The 17,263-nt window shown below is 24.2% G+C and overlaps 1 protein-coding gene across 1 annotated transcript; it reads right to left on the bottom strand.

Annotated features, from left to right (window-relative positions):
- Positions 1-5,674: 5,674 nt before the first annotated feature.
- LOC127252955 (protein DMR6-LIKE OXYGENASE 2-like) lies at positions 5,675-9,256 on the bottom strand. The gene is made up of 3 exons (XM_051277343.1): positions 8,796-9,256; positions 7,694-8,021; positions 5,675-6,024 (listed from the first exon to the last, which is right to left on the bottom strand). The coding sequence occupies exons 1-3, from the start codon at positions 9,254-9,256 to the stop codon at positions 5,767-5,769; spliced, it is 1,047 nt and encodes a 348-aa protein (XP_051133300.1). The 3' UTR covers positions 5,675-5,766.
- Positions 9,257-17,263: the final 8,007 nt, after the last annotated feature.

Below are 17,263 nucleotides of genomic sequence, written 5' to 3' on the forward strand. Positions count from 1 at the left end.
TCTTACCTTTCTTCCTTTTCCCGACCTTTATTCTGCCCGACCTCCAGACCTTTTGGCTTTCATTCAGACCCTACCCAGAATCCTACTGCCACTTACTATTATTATTGTACTCCACCGTCTCACCACAATTGACACTATTTCCTTTTTATCTGTGCCTTAACAATTGACACATTTTTATTTTTGATTAAAATTATTAAATCAAAACATGTTTAACATATATAAATGTACAACCACTCAAAACTCTTTTATTTCTACGTCTCTCTTCAAAAAAATAAATATTTTTATCTCTATTTAAAACTACACATCTTTTATAAAATTGATTTATGTTAATTATAAATAAACAGAAATATTTTTTTTATTTACTTGTATTATAGAAAATTTTATTCTCTACAAAATGATATCTATATTGCATATATTTTTTAATTGCTATATAATTTTTAAATATTTAAACATATATTTTAATATTTTTAATCATATATATTAAATTTACTTTAAAAATATAAATATTATTAATTAATAAAAAAATAATACAATAATATCATAACTAATTATTATTAACTAATTAAATATCTTCATCTTAAATATCGTATCCCTAATTAAATGGTTCAATTATGGTGGGACGGAGGGAGTATTAGATAATAAGATATCATTAATAATTATTTTATTAATATTAATACTCACTCCTATCGTGATAATTTTTTTTTCTTTTTAATCTGTCTCATACATAAGATTATTTTTTTCTATTTAAATAAATTTAACAAATTTAATTTAACAAATTTAAATATATTTAATAAATATAATCAATTTAATTAAAATTTAAATTTCTTTACATGTGAAATTATTCAAAAACAAATAGTATATTTTTATCTCTTATCAATAAATAATATTTTATCATTATTAAATTTTTTTTTATATAATTAATTCATGTGAATTATAGATAAATAAATATATTTCGTTATTTATTTGTATTATATAAAATTTTATTCTATATTCATATTATATAGTATTTTATTGAAATATAGTATTAAAAATATTTAAATATTTATTTTAATTATACATATTAAATTTCATTCTAATAATAATAATAGCACTACTTATATAAATAATATTACTCCATCCGTCCCATTGAAACATTGTCATTTTTATTTTTGTTTGTCCCAAAATAAGGTTATCATTTACTAATTTAGTAATTGTACTAGTTATTTAACCTAATAAATATCCTTTCAATTTTAAATATATTACACAAATATCATTATTATTATTATTTTTTTTAAACGCCACCATTTTAATATTAATATTATATTAAAATATCTACGTACAAAAAATAAACGTCATACTTTGGGACGAAAAAAAGTACTATAACTAACTTATTTAAATTACACTATGTAAAAATGTCGTTTTCATAACTAAAGAGTCATATTATCCAAAACCAAAGAAATACTTCTTCTTTCGTCCCGAACAATGTATCTATTTTTCTATTTTAGTTCGTCTCATAATAAAATATCAATTTTGTATTTTAGTAACCGTATTTTTTACTAATATTAAAAATATTCTTATAACTTACAATATATTACACAAATATCATTATCTTTATATTACACAATATTAATAAAATTATTTTAGTAATTTTTTGTTTTATACATACCATACCCCAATATAATACATAATTTATAAAACTCCTTATAAAAAGCAAACCTATGCATAAATAAGGGACGAGAAAGTAAGTATTATTTTATATTTATAAAATTAATAATATATAAAAAATTTAATTATAAATATATTATTATTATTTTAAAATAAAAAATTTACCCTAATCGACATTTATACATCCACAGCCGCCGCAGCCACCAGGTTTTTCCTTCTTCTTCCCCAATTCTTTCCTCCTCCTCCTTCTTCTATTCTCTGTTCGTTGGCCTCTGAATCTGATTAGCCATGGATCCTAAGCGAGAGCCAGTCAGATCCAACTCCAAGCCGGAGCCAGTCAGATATATCTGTGGAGGTAAACTCAATTCTTAGGGATTGATTGCGAACTTTAGCGATTTTATTGTATGACATAATTCGCAAAAGCTTTAGTTTATTTACGTGTTTTTACATTGATTTCATTCTATTTTGATTCCTTGCTTTCCAAGCTTACTGAATTTCTAGTCGTTGTTTTAGACTGTGGAAAAGAAAGTTTTCTCAATTTAGACGGCCTCGAGATTTTCTGCGAATTTTGCCGATACCGTGTTCTCTACAAAAAGCGCACCCGCAGAAGTAATTCTCTGTCACCTCTTAGCCTTAATTCTTGGATTATCTCCATATTACTGCGCTTTTCTTTTTTTGCTTGTGCTGTTACACAATTGATAAATATATATTGTTTGCTCATCTTAGTTGAAATAGATTGGGATGTATGTTATAGTTTATTGTGTTTGTGTGAAGTTATCATTCATGAATTGTGATAATCTGCTTTATCTACACATGTATGTATTTGATAGGATCTACATAACTTCTATCTGATGTATCCGTGTGTGTGATGAAGTTCGAATCGAAGTATGAGCAGTTTTAAGTTTGTGAATTTGCAGAGTCTACACTCTGCATATTGGCTTAGTTGTATATGCATTAAAGAGTTGGTTTTCTTATCCAAAATCAACCAAACATATCCTGCAGGATGAAGAAATTAATTTAATTTTTTTGGGGGGGATAAATCACGTATTAAAATCTTAATCCTACTGTGGTTCTCATTTCTTCTACAAAGTTATGGTTTTTTGCTGATACTTGAGTTTTTTATTCAATTTATCTTTATATTTGATAATTGTTTCGTTTTGTAATGGTTTGTGTTTTAATATATATACTAGCTCTAACTTCTATCCTTTTTTTGGGGTTGTAATGGAAGACCTTTGTGTTTAATATTTACAGTAGTTTTTCTAATCAACATATTAGATTTAGAGATTCAAAGGCATGATGCGAAAATGCTTGTTATCAAACTTGCATCTATTTGGAAGACGTGTGCAATCCTTTGTGTTTCTTTGGTCATTTGTTCGACTATGTGCGATAATGTGTGTTTTAGTGGAGTTATATAAGTATGAATAATGTTGATTGTTCGTTTCTCATACTCTTTGTATTATAAATCATTACATAAAAAAGGTACAGATTATGGGATTAATGTCTGGGTGCAACATGGGTACTGAACTACTGATTATATGTGTTTATATATATATGTTAGATTTGAACTATAGTTATTTTAGTTTGAATTATAATGGGGTTACTTCTTTAGACCTAAAAATATCGAATTAACCCAAACCTCATAATCGTATTACTATTGGTTGTGGGAGGCAGATTCGGTGTTCATAAGGAAAAGTTAGTATCATGTTGATTTTGTTGAGTGTAAAATATCTTTACTTAAAGAACTTGTTATCTACAATATCATCCTTATTCGGAGCATTTGTTTTTCACCTTATCGGGAGCATTTTATCTATTCAACACTTCACACTTATTTTTCTAAGTTTCATTTAATTTGTTATTCGCAAAATACCTAAGTATTTAATGAGTTTGTTTGGTTAAGTTTTGGTGTATTTTGGTGTTTTTGTATGTTCTGACAATAGTAGCAATCTGAATTTAAATGATTGTATGATATAAATAGTGTTTTGAATGAAAGATATTTTTTCAATGTCATAAAAATTAAATATCTAATGTGATATTTGTTGGAAAGGAAAATAAATTGCAACTAAAACAAATCCTAAATTTGTGGATGTGTATGTATGTGCTCACAATAACTATATAATATAATGACTATATGTATATAATGATGACCCAAGATTTACATGATACTAATTAGCCTTAATATAGTTGTTAGTGATAAAAATGTGTATATTTTATATTATTAAATAATTATCTGTAAATGCATATACTGGTCTGTTCTTTTTTAGATTATTTTCAACCTCTTTATTATTCGATACTTACGATTATTTATAAAAAATAATTACATTATTTATCTATCGCAAAACATAGCTTCAAATATATAATACATTGAGTTTCAAATATTGAAAAGGCATGATCAGAAGTTATGTTATACTATTTTTTATCAAGTTGGCCAAAGCTCATTACTGTTATTTTCTTACATGCATTTTTATGTTGCTCCGATCCTCACTTCATTTACATCGGACATTGCAGTTGTCCAATTCGAAGCTCGTTGAAGGCGACTCCGGGGTCTCTTTGGAAATATTAAGTCATCTTTCAAGGTATTATAGCTTCTGATAATTATTCTATTCTCTTATGGTCAGTAGTTTTTGCAAGCTTTCTTTCTTTTTTATTTTTTTGTGTAAAATTTGGGATGTAAAATTATTTTAAATGAAATTATCATTTTGGATTTTGAAAGGTGTTTATAGACAAATTTCGGAGATGTTTTGATTGACTTTTGGAATGTAATGAATTATGTAATAATTGGTACCTAAGAATAACATGTTGATTTACTATATTTGTTAGAAAAATAAATTAAATAAAATTTTATAATATATACAAATAAAAATATGATCAATATATATTATTTTATAAAAAATAAAATTTGTATAATAAAAAAATAATTAATTAATATTAATACAAAATAAACTTAAGTATATTTAATATATATTTATATAATTATTTTTTTATAATATTATAAATATATGTTTTTAAATATAATATTAAATTCTTTAATAGTGGCGGGCCTATGTATTTGAGTGGGCTTACCTTATTAATATATTAATGTCTGCATTAATATTCTCGTTTGTTTGCTTGGTGAAACGGCTTTTATATATATATATATATATATAATCATTTAAGTAATATTAATGAATGTGTAATATGTTATTTTTACAACTATTTGGCTATATTTATGTGTATCTTAGTATCATTTTAATAATTTTATTAATTTAAAATAATGGGTACTTAACTACTGAATTTTAAACAACATTAGGGAGTATGCATTTTCTTTTTTCTTTTTTTTTTTTTTTTCTAAAAAATTATTCCTAGGTGCAATACAGTGTTTATTTGTATATTTTTTAAAAGTAAAATTACTATTCATGTACTTCCTATTTGATATTTACAAGCATTTTTTAGGCAATTAGGATTTTTGTTATAAAATGAAAAATTTGTCCTTAATCTTGTGTATAGAAAATGAAAGAGTAAATAAAGTAACGGTAAAAAAGTAAATTTTGTGTATAAAAATAGAAAGACGACAATAATTATTGGATATTCCAAATAAGAAAGTAGGACGTTAGTTTGTGAAGGGAGGGAGTAATAGTTTTACTTGATATAATATTGAATATATTGGTGAATCTTGAAATATTATTTAAAATATTCTAAAAAAACAAAATACCAAGATAATGAACATTAAAAATGCAATATTGAAAATTTTGAAAGAAAAATAAGCCAAAAACTTGTTTTGTTAGAGCTTTTTTCATATTTTATTATGCAAATATATATATATATATATTTTAACAAAATATTTTATTCAATGTATATTAAATACAAAATATTATTTTTTATATTATCAACACAGTTTTTCAAATTACAAAAAAAAAAACAAATCAATTTATCTAAAAATGCTGTGAACGAACTAGCTATCTCCATGCTCCCAAAGAAGAAAAAATTTATTTATTTTTTTCATTTGAAGCATCACATCGGTACATATTATTTCCGAAGTAGTTTTTCACGAACACAGGCACATACATACATACATTATTCATTATTCTCTAGTAAATCTTTCTTGAAATGGTATATTTGATAACTACATTATTCATTAATCTCGAATCAATCTTTCTTGAAATGGTATATTTGAAGGTTATCGACCTTGAGCTTCTTGTAGTTGCCGAATATACGACTTGTGAAGAATTTTCCCCAATTGTAAGCATCGTATTTGACCGGATTTTGCTCGTTCACGAGCTCTTCCACAGGTTCAATCATGATGTAATGTGCCGGATTTAAGAAGAACGGGATTGAGAACCGTTCCTTTTCTGAATTCACCCTAACCCGGTGCTCCACGCTTTCATACTTATCGTTGCTCCAAACCTATGTGCATATGTTTGTCATCATTGAAGACATGCATTAGTATAACCCTACAAATATAAAATGATTTTGCTAAAAAGAACGAGTTATTCGCGAGCTCAATTCGCTTATAAGAGCTTATTAAAGTACATTTTCCATATTACATAATCATAGTTTAGATGATAATATTACACTTATTTTGTTCCTGAATGTACGGTAATATTCATGGTAAAAATTGGAACACATATATACTCCCTTCGAATCCTCTAAGCGTCACATTTATTTTTATATTTGTATAATTTTTTTGTACAATTATTTTTCTATTAGTTTTACAAGACACTAATAGAAGTATTTTTGATTTTTTTTTTTTAATTTTATTACGTTTTGATATAATAAAAAAAAATTAATATTCAAATATCAACACACAAAAAATAAATAAGATTCCCAGATAGCCGGACGGAAGTAGTATATTTATATCCATATGGTAAAATATTCTCTAAACCCTAAACCCTTAATCATGTCTTCTTTTTTTTTTTTTTTTAATTCAAAAAATTACATCAATATATTTTATTTTAATACTAAAAAAACCCAACATTCTTTGGTTACATACATTTTAAACTTTATTTTCGTATTATTCATTAAAAAATATTACTCATAACAAATTACTGCATATAATATTTATTTTCATCAAAAATACTATATATAAAATATACTTTATATTTAAAATAGCACATGTAATACCTATCTATATTATATTCAAAACATTTTTATTTCTTACCAAAATAATCACACACTTTCAAAAAATATATAAACATGCTAACATGCTCATTAGTGAGTAAGTCCAATCAAATACAAAAGGTTTGAATTAATTGAACTTACTTAACAATTCTACAAGTATATATATCTTCATGCTATTATACATATATTGAAAAATGCCACTCTATTCTCTTATTTAAGTTTTATTTTTAATTTTTTTACTATGCAATGTTTTTAAAAAACATATATAAAAATATTATTGCTTCCATATTAATTATTATATCAAAACGTAATAAAAATAAAAGAAAAATGACAAAATACTTCTCTTAATGTCTTATAATACTAATGTAATGACATTGTATAAAAAAACTATAAATATAAAAATATTTTCAATATTAAAAACAATATCGTCAAATACAAATTAATTTTTAAATAAAAATGAATTTTAAATAATACAAAAATAAATACTCCTTCGTCCACTACTAAATTTCTCATTTTCTATAATTTTCTATTTTAATTTGTGCAAGTAAAAATATAACTCTCAGCTAAATATCAAAATACCTCTACTTTTTACTTTTCACATTATTTTTAAGGGTAAAATAGACATTACATTACATTTAACACTACATATCTATATAAAGTACAAAAATTATTTAATTCGCGTGCAAAAGTCAAATGAAAATGTTACCCTTTGACGGAGGGAGTATTATAGTGTATATTTGCTACTAATGTTGTTTTATAATTTTTTAAAGTAAAATACTCAAAAAATAAAATTATATTTATATTAAATCAATTATTTATTTTTTATATTTTAAAAAATTGTCTTCCTTTAACCAACTAAATTTCAAAATAAATAAATAAGAAAATGACTCAAGCAATTGCGAACACATATATAATAGGACTTAATCGAAAGTAGGAGTTTTGCCATAATTTTTACCTGTATAATGTCTCCGACATTGATAATATACGTGTTTGGATTAGGTTTGACAAGAATCCATTCTCCGTCGCTTTTTCTCCTCACTTGGAGCCCTCCAACACTATCTTGCGCAAGGATGGTTAGCGCGCCACCATCCTTATGTCGACCAACCCCCAAAGCTAGATCAGAAATCGGACATGGAGGATAGTGATTTATCCGGATGAAGCTTGTTTGCTCGTCGAAGAAATTATTGAATCGATCTTTTGCCAAGCCTAAGCTTAGTGCTATAAGCTCGAGCAACTTGAATCCTAGCTTTTGCATGTCTTCTCCATAATCTCGACAAATATCCCTAAGGTGATTTTGATTTAAATATTATGGTTCAAAACTTGATTGAAGTGTCACTCGTTGAATTCATTGACAAGAACGATTACAATATATCAACACGGATCACATGCTTTGACGATTTTGAATTTAACATATGCTGAATACTTAGATATTAATTATTATTAATTTATACTATTTTATAATATAATTAATATAAATATATATAATTAATTTATAACTATTCAGTAAAGTGGTAGAAATCAAATGGTTGATCCAGTCAAATAAGTATATATAATGTTAATTTAACCGCTTATGTGGGTGAACAATACATATACTGTATTATGTATAATATATGTTGATCATGTAATATTTATAAATACCTGTTGGCCATTTGTATGACATATGCTTAATAGCACTGACTTGGTCGAATCGGCACATGATCCACAACCTATTATATATAAATATATATATTTGAAATTTTTATAATATTGTCTGGAGGATTTTCCTAAACTTTACTATTCATTCTATTTTTTTCTTCAAAAAATATCAAATCAAACATCTATTTTTTATTTTTATATTATATTAAAAATCAATTTTATATTCAAAACATTGCATTAACACATATTTATATCACATCATACACTATTCACATTCAAAATTTTTACGGTTCAAATCTCAATCCAAAATCCAAAATCCAAACCCACAAACAAACACACCCTAAATTTATTTTAATCACATTTATATTATATCATAAATAAATATCAATTAAGAAAACCAAACTTCCAACTTCAATAAATACCTCATCGCCGGAGGCTTTTCCGGCCACCGGTTGGCGATGACCTTAAGCTCATCGTCGGCGGGGTCCGGCGACGCCGGAATGACGGTGGGGTCTTGGACGGTGAAATCGAAGACCTCCTTCCAGTCCCTGACGTTCTTAGTGTGCTCAGTGTCGTAATATCCTGTGGGGTTCACCTCGTCTCTCGATACTTTCTTCTTCTCCGGCGTCTCCAGCCTGAAGAATTCCCTCGCCGCCGATTCCATCCTCCGGCGGACCTGCTCCGGCACGCCGTGGTTGATCACCTCGAAGAATCCCCAATTCCGGCAGGCTTCTCCGATCTCGACGGCCAGTTTGGCGGAGTCGGTTGAGGACAGATCGATCGTGGGAATCCCGTCGGCTTCGGGGACGTGGGGTTTCGGGCGGTTTTCGACGGCCTGGATGAACGCCGGCGAGGCTTGCAGCGGAGGTGCGGCGGCGGCCATGGTGGTGTGGTTTGTAGTAATTAATTGTCTCTGAAATATATATATATATAGATTGAATCAGAATGTTGCGCCGTCTCTATATTTATAGATTTGCGGCGTAAATAAATTAAAAATCTTGATAATTATTTTTTCTTAAATATAAAAAATTTAATATATTAATGTCGTTTTATAACATTTGATAAATTTTTAGTAAATTTTTCAATATTAAATATTTTTAAATATATATAAAAATCAATTTAATTAAAATTTTCAGATTTTGTATATAGAACTACTTATAATTTATTTAAATTTATCTCCAATTTAATTATTTTCCGTCCCAGTTATTATGTCGTTACTATAAGCTCAAGAAATTTAGAGGTAATATGATTAATAAATAATTAAAAATATATTAGTAAAAATAATTATAATATAATAAAAATAAAGATAAATTGATTTTTTAGTCTCATAATTGGATCAAATTAGTCCCATAAGTGATTTTTTTTTGCAATTTTAGTCCTCCGGCGCCGGAGATGCCTACTTGGCACTCATCTGACTCGCTGGAGAACACGTGTCCACCAACTCAACGACACCCAGTAGATACGTGTCGCTGACGTGATGGACACTTATTCTCCAGGGAGCCATGCAAGTGTCTCGTAGGCATCTCCCCAAGAGGACTAAAAATGCAAATATTTTTCACTTATGGACTAATTTGCAATAAATTCCAATTATAAGACTAAAATGATAAAGGAGTTTAAGTTATTGAACAAAAAAAATCAATTTACCCAAAAAATAATTATAGATTAAGATTAAAATAACTAATTAATATAACTAAAATAAAAAAATTATAAATTATAAATTTTAAAATATGATTAAAATATATAATTATTTTCTGAAAAAGAAAAGTGACATAATATATGGGATGGACGAAAATAGAAAGTATGATATAATATGTGGGACAATAGAGGTGTGTTTGTTTCGGGGTTTGAATTTTGAGTAGGGATTTGAATAGTAAAATTTTTGAATTTGAATAGTTGTTTGATGTGATATAAATAGGTGTTTGACGTGATGTTTTGAATGTAAAAATTGATTTTTAATATAATATAAAAAATAAAAAATAGGTGTTTTATTTGATGTCTTTGAGAAGAAAAAATGCGATAAATAGTATGTTTAAAATTCAATCTCCCAAATAATAACATCTTATAAACCATTCAAAATCTATTTTATTTTTATTTTTCCCCTTAATAAATAAATATTTTTTTTTAATCTAAATTTAATATTTTTTTTAAAAAAATTAATTTATGTTAATCATACATAATCATTTTTTTTTATCATTTTCTTTTGTTCATCTCAAATATTTAGGCAAGATTGCCTGGATGGTAGGTCATCTCTATACTTTTGGTATATAGTATGGAAAATTATATCAAAATGTAAAATATATTATTTTAATTTAAATATTTAAATTTTTAATTTTTTGTAATAACTTTTTAATTTTCTATAAAATAAACATTTTACTTTTCAATTTTTGTATAAAAATATTTTGTATTTATTATTATTATTTTTATAGAATCACAATTGAAAATTAATGTTGAAAAATATAGCAGATATATGTGTAGATTCATTAAATTTAGACGCTACGTCGTCTTTATATTTATAGAGTTTGCAGAGTAAATAGCAATCTTGATAATTAATTTTTTTTAATGTTAAAAATAAATATAAAATATTATTTACTTTAAAATTATCAATAATTAAATTAAATACTCTTAAATATTAAAATTTTAATATGTAAATTTTAAAATATTGATATGATTGTAAATAAATTTTTAATAATTTGTATTGTATAAAACTATAATATTTGTTATTAGTTCATGTATTGTATTTGTATTATTGGTTTATAATTACAAGTGTATTGTATAACAATATGTGCTATGTTGAAACCAACTATTGTTTGTGTTGTATAATATTATAATATGTGTTGTGTTTGTATTACATGAGTATATACGGTCTACTGCCAGTAGTAATACCGTGTGATGTCTGATAGTATACCGTGTGCTGTGGTGTGCAGTAAAATTCAACGCCGTGGCGGCCACCACCATTGTTGGGAATCCTTAATCCAACATAATCAATTTGGAATGTTCTTGCAACAAATGATTACCACAAAGAGACTAATAGCATTAGAGGATTAATCAATAAATATGAATAAGAATATTAATTAAAATGAATTAAGTAAACAATACTATAATTCAAACAAAATATTTAAAATTCTCAGTAAGAACGTCGGTTCATGTTACAACCCACTCCGCATCAAGTCTGAACCGTCCAAATGAGGTAATGGCCACAAAGGAGAGAATAATTGTTTCAACCACCAAGCAACCAAAACCCAAATAGCTGGATACAAAAAAAAAATAGGAAATATAGAAGATGACAACACAAAAAATCTCTTAACTCGAAGAGCAACGGCTTTCAACACAAAAATCTACTATCTAATTCCTTCACCCTTCACATCCCACAAACGCACGTACACAACACATATGTATAAGAGGAACAAAAATGATTGAACCCAAAGATTTAAGAAACAATCTTATCTTATCGACAGAAAATCGCAAGAGTGGAAAACATAAGAATAGCAAAATCCAATAAACACCTTCTTCCTTAAGGGAGAAAACAGAACAAAAAAGATAGACATCAATTTCTTAATTTGAATTAAATTTGAATTTAGATTTGGACATGAGCTTTGGGTAAGGGTTTGGTTTAGGGTTTAGGGTTTAGACAGTCAATGATCATATGTTAAAAACACACGGATTGAATCGTTGGTTGACAGTTATCAAGAAGGATTTGAGGTAATGAGTGTTCAGACAAAGAGTAGGCGCTGGATCAACAAGTGCCCGGATCAAAGACAAAGTCGACGGACACCTAAATCCGGAGTCGGGTCGACAGGTGCCTGAATTTGCTATTAAAAATATTTATTATATATTATATTAACTTGTACTACTTCATTTATAAATATTTGTTAATTGAGTCAAATTAGCATCATGCTGATTTGAACCAATCAACGTAGTAACAAAAATTATATATAATTAAACATAAGATTTTGTTTGTTTGTGGGTTATAATTATATTTTTGTTTATTTGTAATATAAGTAAATTTTAGTACAGTATTTAAATTCAACATTCGACTTCCAAATCCCAAATACACACTCTAATGCCAATATAGAGTGAAATATAACTTTAAAAAATAAAAAACAAAAATAGGTAATTTTTGAAAATTTGATATAATTTAATAATAATATTTTTAAAAAATCATAGAAAATATTTTTTTATTTTCATAAAGCATCACATAAATTATATATATATATATTTACTTTTTTCAAAATGATTCAAACTCCAAAACTTCAAATTTAAAAATCTTCTATCTAAATGAAAAAGCCTAATTATGATACATATATAAGTAATTAATACTACTATAATTATAAGGATGGTTTGGTCAAAAAAAAAAAAAAAGTTGAAGAGAAATAATAGCGAATAATAAAATTTTCGAAAAAAGAAAATCAATAAAAAATATGGGTGTATTTGATTTGTACTTTGGTTTGAAAAAAAATTATGTAAAATATAAAAAATTATGTAAATTATATAAAAATAACGATATATATAATATATTAATGTTTTTAAAAAAATATGTAGAAAAAATTTCACAAAGCAAACAAATCCTATGAATTCAATATTTTATTTGATAAACTATATAATTATAGTAATAAAAAAATAAATATAGTAATATGAAAGAGATGATGTATTGAGAGTAGATAAAGCGAAGATGAATCTATCTGACCATGAATATGAATTAGATTAAAAGAGGGTTTTAGCAAAGTCGGAATTTATAAAGAAATATTTATTGTGTTTGGTTAGTGAATTTTTTTGTAAATTTTTGTTAAAATAATAACTTGAATGTGATTGTCTTATGCAATTAGAATAATACTATTTTCGTCCGGCTCTAAAGGGATTTGCTTTTTTGCGTGTTGATATTTGAATATTAATTATTATATCAAAATGTAGTACAAATTAAAAAAAAATGCAAAAATATTTCAATTAGTGTCTTATAATATTAATAGAAAAGAACATTTATATATAAAATTATATAAATATAATAATATTTTTAAATTAAGTAGAATAAAAAAAAAAGGTAAATATGAGCGTCAGAGAGACGAATAGACGAAGTAAGTATATTTTTTTAAAATAATAATAATTAAATAATATATAAAAAAATGATAAATAGAAACATCCCACACATTTTTCTATTTTTTTATATCTATACACAAGAAATAGAAATAAATATAAAAAATAAAAAATCATTTATTTCTTAAATATGAATTATCTGATTCCAAACAAATAAAAAATATATATATATATTTTTTACGAGAAAATGTGGACAAACTGATAATTATGGGACGATACAACCAATACAAGCACGACAAACAACCTTACAATGCCATTACCCTTATGTCCGATAAACAACACAATTCCATCCAGGTTCAATGAATCTCTATCGCTGTCTCCATCTCTATGCTTTGATTTCTCACCTTTTTACAGTTTTTTTATATGTAAAAGTAATTTTTATTTTTTAATAAAATATCTTTTTTAATTATTATTTAAATAAATAAATAAATACAAAACAAATGCTCTATCCGTATCATATGTAACAATTTTTGTCATTTTCATATATCCTAACGCAAATATATATTTTCTCTGTTCGGACACTATAGTCTTAGTTGCGTTGGGCACATGATTTAAAAAATATTGATATTATATTGATAATGGGTAAAAAGTATAGTTAAAAAATATTTTTGTCCTTGTGAATATATTAGTGTAAAAAATAGTGGCAATTATGTAATAATAATAAAAGAGTAAAAGTAGATATATAGTGATACGATTATTTATGAAAATAAGACTATTATTTTGGAATAGACAAAAATAGTAAATAAAACTATTGTATTGGAGTATATATTTTTTCCAGTAAATGTAATTATTAGTTTAATAAATTTATTCTTACATTGTACATAATATTACAGACAATATTATTAAATAATAAATGAATTTAAGGGCACAAAAAAAAAAAAAAAAAAAAAAATCTACTATACTATTACCTAATATAAAATACCAATATATTAAAATTTACATGCAAAAAACTAAATAGATACATATAATTCAGATATAATAGATATAATTTGTGTCTTTTGAAATTTAATTTTATAAATTGGTTGTCATATATTGTAATGTATTATTATTTTTTCTTACACTACTAGTCTACTACTTTATTTTAACTTTTTAATAATTTTACTATGATACCTCTATTTTAATTTTAAATTTTTCTACACTTATATTAAACTATTATTATTTTTTAGTCTTCATATCTGATATTATGTCATAATTAATTCAAATTATTTGTTATGCACATATGTATTGTCTATATTGTCTATTATCATATTAAAATCTATATTATGAAATTCATCTACTCTTTATTCAAACATTGTCTATTATCATATCAAATTTTATATTCTTAGGGTGTGTTTGTTTGAGGGATTGGATTTAATATACATTATTCATTCTATTTTTTTCTCCCAAAAATATCAAATCAAACACCTATTTTTTATTTTTTATATTATACTAAAAATCAATTTTACATTCAAAACATCACATCAACACCTATTTATATCACATTATACAACTATTTAAATTCAAAATTTTTACTATTCAAATCTCAATTCAAAATCCAAACCCTCAAACAAACACACCCTTAATTCATCTCCTCTTTATTCAAACAAATTAAATAAAGAAATCGACACAGAAAAGAGAGAGAGAGAAAGAAAGAGAAAAAAAGATAATTATAATTTAAATAATTTATGTACTCTTTCTCGGTTTTATAATAAAGTATTTATTTGTATTTTGTATCATTGTACTTAACATTAAAAATATCTATTATATTTACATAATTTTTGTACAAATATCATTATATTAGTATTATAAGACACTAATAAAATTATTTTTGCCATTTGTAATATATTTTTATATAATAATTACTATTCAAATATCATAATGCAAAAAGTAAATGTAATATTTCTTTTAACTATAATATTATATATAAAAAAAAGTTATTTAATATTTTAATATAATTTTCATAATAGTTTAATGTAACGTGATATAAGGATGTCTATTCATTTTGTATTTTTTATATGAATATATTTTATTATGTTAGATACAATGGTTTAAGTTATTAATATAAAAAATTAATACCTTGGATTGAATTATTAATTTTTTGCGATGGTATAAAGTGTATATATTGTGTTACGTATATGCATATATTATATATTTATTTATAATATTTATGAGAATTGTTAACACCTAAAAATATGAAGTAAACAAATTCTTTATAAAGAATAAAATAATTTTACAAAAATTAATCATAAAATAACACAATAAAATTTAAAATAAAAACAACTTATATTTTTGTTTACCTATTATTTATTATTTAACAAATGTTTTCAACAAAAAATAAAATATAAAAATTATACTTAAATTTAATTTAATTTAATTATATTTTTTTATTAAGTTATTTTATAAATTTTACAAGGATACATTAAATAGTTTTTTTATATATATATTTATTTTTTACTTTTAGAATGATATTTTATAGAAAATAATAAATATTACAAAAAAAATCTAAATTCATTTTTCATTTAATTTAATTTATTTTTATTTTTCAATGATTGAATAAAAATTAATTTGAAATATAATTTTTATTTTTATTTTAAAAAAAAACAAATAAAATTAATTAGTAAATAATAGAAACACTCCTTCCATCCCGAATATTTTGTCCGGTTTACTGTAGACATAGAAATTTAGTAAGAGTATAATTAATAAATAATTAAAAATATATTAGTGAAAATAATTATCGTATAATAAAAATAATTATAGATTAATGTAAGTAATTAGTATAATTAAAAACAAAAAATCATAAATTATATTTTTAAAAATAAAATTTAAGTGTATAATTCAAAAAAGTGATAAAATAAATGAAACGATCGAAAATAAAAAAATAAACATGAAAAATAGAATGAAGAAAATATAATTAAAAAATACATAAATTCTATATCATACTCGTATTATTTTCCTTTTCATCTTTCTTTTCATCGTGTTATCATATCATTTGAAGGGATTGAATCTCCTACACCGAGTATTTAATGCCGTTTATTATATTGTGCTATCAGAAATTAATATTCTCTCCGTCCCGCCACAGATGACTTTATTTCCTTTTTGATACGTTCCACAAAAGATGACCTATTTTCATTTTTGGTAAATTTATCAATTTTAAACATATTTAATAAATATAAATCAATTTAATTAGACTTCTAACATTTTATGTGTAGACCACTCAAAACTCTTTTATTTCTATCTCTCTCCTCAGTTAACAAATATTTTTATCTATCTTTAAAATTACTCATTTTTTATAAAACTAATTTATGATAATGATAAATAAATAAATATTTTTTTATTCATTTGTATTATATAAAGTTTTATTGTTTATAAAATAATATCCATATTACATATATTTTATTGAGATATAATTTTAAAAATATTTAAATATCAACAACATTACACATATAAAAAAAAATTTATAAATTTATTTGCTGCTGCTGGGATGTTGGTGTTAATTTTATATTTTTTTAAATAATTTATAATATACTTATATTTTTGTAAAAAATTACAATGAAATTTAATTTTCATTTAATATTAAAATAATACTATATAATAAAATATTTCTTAAAAATATATATGTATTTCAAAAATATACAAACCAAATAGAATTTGGAAGTTTTGAGAAAAAAAAAACAAAAAAACAAAAAAAAACCACATAGTTAAAAAAATAAAAATAAAAAAGTAAAAACGTAAATAAACAATATATAGTCTGTCTCCGACTATAGCTGTAAATCATCAAAACAAAACCATCGTCGTCACCACCAACCCAACCCAAGCCAACCCA

The sequence above is a fragment of the Andrographis paniculata genome, unplaced genomic scaffold (assembly GCF_009805555.1).
Source record: "Andrographis paniculata isolate CXL003 unplaced genomic scaffold, ASM980555v1 Contig12END, whole genome shotgun sequence".
Taxonomy (NCBI): Eukaryota; Viridiplantae; Streptophyta; class Magnoliopsida; order Lamiales; family Acanthaceae; genus Andrographis; species Andrographis paniculata.

Coding starts and splice junctions, on each gene's coding strand:
- LOC127252955 (XM_051277343.1), bottom strand. CDS start 9,256: ATGGCCGCCGCCGCACCTCCGCTGCAAGCCTCGCCGGCGTTCATCCAG. Junction 8,022..8,795: donor GAAAAGCCTCCGGCGATGAG/GTATTTATTGAA, acceptor AAATCACCTTAG/GGATATTTGTCGAGATTATG. Junction 6,025..7,693: donor ATGTCGGAGACATTATACAG/GTAAAAATTATG, acceptor ATATGCACATAG/GTTTGGAGCAACGATAAGTA.